General features: G+C 41.0%; 1 protein-coding gene across 1 annotated transcript in view; it reads left to right on the top strand.

Moving 5' to 3' along the window:
- Positions 1-1,996, top strand: part of LOC111330618 (uncharacterized) — an 18,570-nt gene extending 16,574 nt beyond the window's left edge. Inside the window, exon 3 of the mRNA XM_088728412.1 lies at positions 1-1,996. This exon is cut by the window's left edge and continues 2,363 nt beyond it. Coding sequence (XP_088584538.1) covers positions 1-981 — 981 coding nt within the window. The 3' untranslated portion in view covers positions 982-1,996.
- Positions 1,997-5,000: the final 3,004 nt, after the last annotated feature.

The following is a 5,000-nucleotide window of genomic DNA, read 5'->3' as shown; positions in this document are numbered from 1 at the left end:
GGCCCAAAACAAGAAACGAGACAGTCAGCAACTTTTAGATTATCCACGACCAAACGTGAGCAAGCCAAGTGCCATGCTTTTAAAACAAAAGCAACCAATAGCCAGCAAAACAAAATTTCCATTGTTGTGGGAAAGAAGGGGTCGAAGTGCCAATCTCCTATGTCACAAGCAGTACCACCTCCTTCTGCTGAAGAGGAACCTGAGGGCATGCACGATAGTTGTGGTGGTTATGCGATAGACCATAGTTTTCTTCCTAAAATTGTGGCCGTACATTCTATTGCCAATCGAGATGATACGCCTGGGAAAGACGATCCCAAGATATTTTCTGAGAATAGTAAGAAATATTGGAACGATCTTCTTAAAAAACTCACCTCTGAAATATGCAATGATTATGAGGACACTCAGTCATTGAAGGATCCCATTCAAAGGAACCCTGCGTCGAGCCATACAATTGGCAGTAGTAGTCTCCGAGAGGAGAGCAAGATCGACGACTCTCGGTTTGAACCTTCCCCAAAGGACGGTAATGTTGCCTTTCTTTACAATGTGGAGTCGAGCAGTTTATGCGGGGTCAAGATGAATAATGGCAGTCCTCCGTGCGATATGAACTATTGTCATGTATCGTCATCACAAAATATGACATCAGAAGTTCCCAGCCCGTTACCTATCGTTGAATCTGAGGGGAAAAAAACCCCGCTACCGCGCAAAAAACAAACCGTTGCGGAATTGAGCCAGAAAATCTTGACTACTCGTGATAGGATCAAGCAGGAGACAATTGCTTGGAAAAAGAAACTTCTTTATAGCCTGGAAGCTATATTCATCAAAAAGCTACGAAAAATTGAGAAGGAAACCGGTGAGAAAGCCGAGATTCCCTTTGAAGAAACAGTGACTAAAGAGGAGTCCAAAGAGAAAAAAAATGGATCTAAAGAGAGACGACAGAGTAATGGAGAAAGGGAGAAGGTCGCCGTACCTCGTCACAAGTAAACTACGAAAAAGAAACTGTGAACATTTTATAGCGCAGTTTGCGTAAATATGAAAGAAATTTCGTTCCCTCCATCATTTGCACATGGATTCCTTTGCGCTTCACGCAAATAATACCCCATTGACATCAGCAAAAAATGTATAGTTAAACCAGGTTCAACTGAAAGAGAATCAGAAACAGAGAACTGAAAAACTGGGGTTTTCCATAGGATTCGAGTAGCCCCCACAACTAGTATCTTCAATGTGTGTTTAATAACAGGTTATTAACATGTTTAAGCTTTGGTGTGAATGCGGCATAAGGTTTTGAATTTTTTAGCGCATCGTAATGCTTTAACCGCCCGCATAATTGAATATAGCTCTCTCTTGAGGAATATTGCCGCCTCTTATGATTTTTTTTTCCAAGTATAACCTTCCATATTATACTATGCTAGTTGTTTCCAGTCCACCGCGTTTTGCAAGCGGTCAGTTTTGCACGAGACATTGCTCAGAGGCAAATGAAGTTATGAAAAATGGTGACCTACCTGTAGTTCTTTTGGCACATCACCACAATATTTCAAGTATTTGCTCTATTCAGCTTCGGCTCAGATTTAACATATACCGAGTTTTAATCAATGTGTGATGTTAATGATAGCTCATTTCGTCTCTTTTTAAAATGTTATCGCCTCCTTCGCAAGTTTTATCCAATCTTATACATACATACTGTACATGATAATCAATCATTTTAATGAATCTTTTTCTTAGTTACATGGGCGTCGCCAACGGACAGAGTGGATGCTCAAAATGCGTGATTTGGTATACTACAACAGAATCACATCAATATATATGTACAGGGATACACTCAAAAACCTTCCCGTAAAATTTTACCCCCTACAACCCCTAGCGTGCTTATTTTTGTAAGGCAGTCCAATTGTGTTCAGGGATACTACGCTTTATACCGAACATCATTGAAAACCGTTCATTAAATGTTTTATCGCCAGTTAATCAACCTGCTTAAACAAATAAATGAACTTCAACTATCGCCTGAGGGTCGGATGATTTTGGTTGTGTCAAGATAAAATTTACCTGATCCCCTCCTAAGGCTCTGTAGTAGTATTCTTATCATTCTTAACTGGCGATGACTAAACCCCCTCCGTCCCCTCAGTAATCCCCCCCAAAAAGCCCTATCTCCTCCCCCAAACGATAAAAAATGAAAGGCATAGTCTAATCACAAAGTACTGATTCATGAAAGCGTCACTGGAAGTAAGAAGTGTTTGTTAAGAACAAAACTGTTTGTACCTTCTGTGAAAGAGCATATCATTGAAGACCGTCTATTATATATTTTATCACCTAGAGGGTTGGATGATTTTGATTGTGCTAAGATAAAATTGACCTGATCCTCCCATAAGGCTCTGTAATATTCTCATGATTCTGCTCCCTGCCCCCCGCCTTCTCTGGCAGTTAATTGACGACGACTAAACCCCCTCGGTCTCCCCCGAGAACCTTGTAATCTGTCCCCCCCCCCAAAATCCATAAGGCTCTGTAATATTCTCATGATTCTGCTCCCTGCCCCCCGCCTTCTCTGGCAGTTAATTGACGACGACTAAACCCCCTCGGTCTCCCCCGAGAACCTTGTAATCTGTCCCCCCCCCCAAATCCATAAGGCTCTGTAATATTCTCATGATTCTGCTCCCTGCCCCCCCCGCCTTCTCTGGCAGTTAATTGACGACGACTAAACCCCCTCGGTCTCCCCCGAGAACCTTGTAATCTGCCCCCCCTCCCCCAAATCTACCCCTCCCTGGACTATAAAAATGAATAGTCCTTAAACATAGTTTAATAACAAGATAATAAATCTTGAAAGCTTGAATGAAAGTAAGAAGCGTTTGTATGCATCCAAGCGTAAAAGACGATCACAGTTACCGTAATACCTACTATGCTTTCACATTTTTAGTAACCGGCTGTTGTCTCGTGAAGCGCTTTTCAATTGGGTCTTGTAAGACCAGAACCAAGGTTATCATAGTTGCCAATGAGAAAAAAAAGGAAAACTGAAAACTGTACATGGAGCCTTTGGAAACCGAGGGTACATTCGGGATGCGTTTTTATCAGCACTACCTTAGCTCCTCTACCTCAATATGTTACGGTATGGACGTTGCAGACTCTATTTCCGATACTGATACACGCTGTCGTGCCTAAATGAAACAAACACAAAGGAAGCTTTCACTGAGTGACATAAACTGACTAATTTCTCGATTAGAACTGGTATGACTGAGTGGAGTCCATTTCGGTCGAGACGCACTTAGAATTTAGCGACAATTTTCCTCACTAGTGCAGCGCACCGGCTGTGCCAGCCCTGCCAGCCAAACGCGTAAGGTTCCCATCTTCTTACTAGTGTTGGACGGGTAAACCCTTCTACTCCCCAGGAGTGACAAAAGGAGAATTTCTCCCCATAAAATCAATACATTTGTAAGCGTAAAGATGATGATAAAGGACCAGTCATTAATTATCGCCGGGGAACGAAATATTAGGGGGGCCACATGGTTTTCAGGAGGAATGGGGGAGGTCATTCGATTCGTCTCTAACAGAATTTTAAGGGGTACTTTTTGTATCCTGAAGGATATTAGAAGCGAAATAAAAGGACAAACAGAAAACACGTGTAGTAGTCCACGGTAGACATTAACTCAACTGTATTCTTCAGGTATAGCATCATCTTACATTACGTGACCTACAAATACTACAGTACTATAGAAACGTGACTGCCAATGAGGGGGAGGGGGTCATCATGGCCATAAGAACACTTAAGAGCCTTAAGAAAGGATCAGGTAAATCTTATTGTGACACGAACACAAACATTTCCCCCCCCCCCTCCCTTTCCTTCCTGTCCTCCCCAGGAGATGAATAGTGACGCGGTCCGTAAAAAGACAATGCAATGGCATATTGCCTGATTTAAAATCAGGTTTGGAGAGCAAAAATCGTAAGAAAATGATTGGCAGACGGTAAGACGAGTTTGTATTGACGTTTTGGGATTAAAGGGTTAACTAATAAGAGATTAATGGCCCCATCGCAACTGGTGAAGCGGGTTGAGCCACCCCACCCTCAAAAAATGCTCAAATGAGCTTGAAATACGGCTCTTTAAAGATATAAACAGAAAAATGCGTGCTTTAATACTCAAAATGAATACTGGCCACCAGTGCAATACTTGATATGATGATACTAAAATTATCAGTGGAGCAAATATCATAATAGAACCTGATCACGGAAGTCAGCTACAGACTAAATGATTGAAAAATGCGTTCAAAAATTGGTATATCTACATTAATGACTGCGGCAAAGATCAATGAGAGGGAAGAACTTCGAGTGTTGGCTCTAAGACAAACTGAAATTAATTTTTAACGACTGCTTCATCGTGACAGTGATGCTTTAATTCCAATTTTCATTATTTTCTGTGGTGAACACTTTACTCTAAGAAATGATTAAAAAAATGGCTCGTCATATGAAAAAAAATTACGATTGCAATATTTTGACGCTCTACGAGAAGCGCATTCCCTTTTTTTTCAGGCTCTTCATGATTTGATTATCAGCTTCCGAATTTTAACCAAGTTGAATGCGAGCGAACTTCACAAATATGCAATCTTTGAAATTAGACAAAGTAACATAACGTAAACAAGTCAACATCTCGCTTCATTGCCAGTGGTATGGCGTCAGGCTCCCAGCCTCTGAAACGGATTAAATTGGAACTATTTAAGCTTAAGCACTGACTTCAGCATTTTTCCAGTATTGCCTACTGTGCATATTTGTTCATATTGTGAAGCTATTGACTGACCGGATCTTAACTAAGTATTACAAGGGCAAATGACGTAGTTATGCCTTGCGGATCTATCAATTACAGGTTCGTGGCTTACACTCGCATTTGGTTTCAATTTGTTCATCCACTTTCTTGTTTTTTAATTTTTTTCGATAAAGCAAAGACCAACAAACGCGTATTTATATGAGACAAATGTTCTAGGAAATATTTCCTTGTTGTTAGTAATCGCTAAATTTTGGGACTT

Source organism: Stylophora pistillata, chromosome 7, assembly GCF_964205215.1.
Source record: "Stylophora pistillata chromosome 7, jaStyPist1.2, whole genome shotgun sequence".
Classification (NCBI taxonomy): domain Eukaryota; kingdom Metazoa; phylum Cnidaria; class Anthozoa; order Scleractinia; family Pocilloporidae; genus Stylophora; species Stylophora pistillata.
This window is presented reverse-complemented; position numbering and strand designations above follow the sequence as displayed.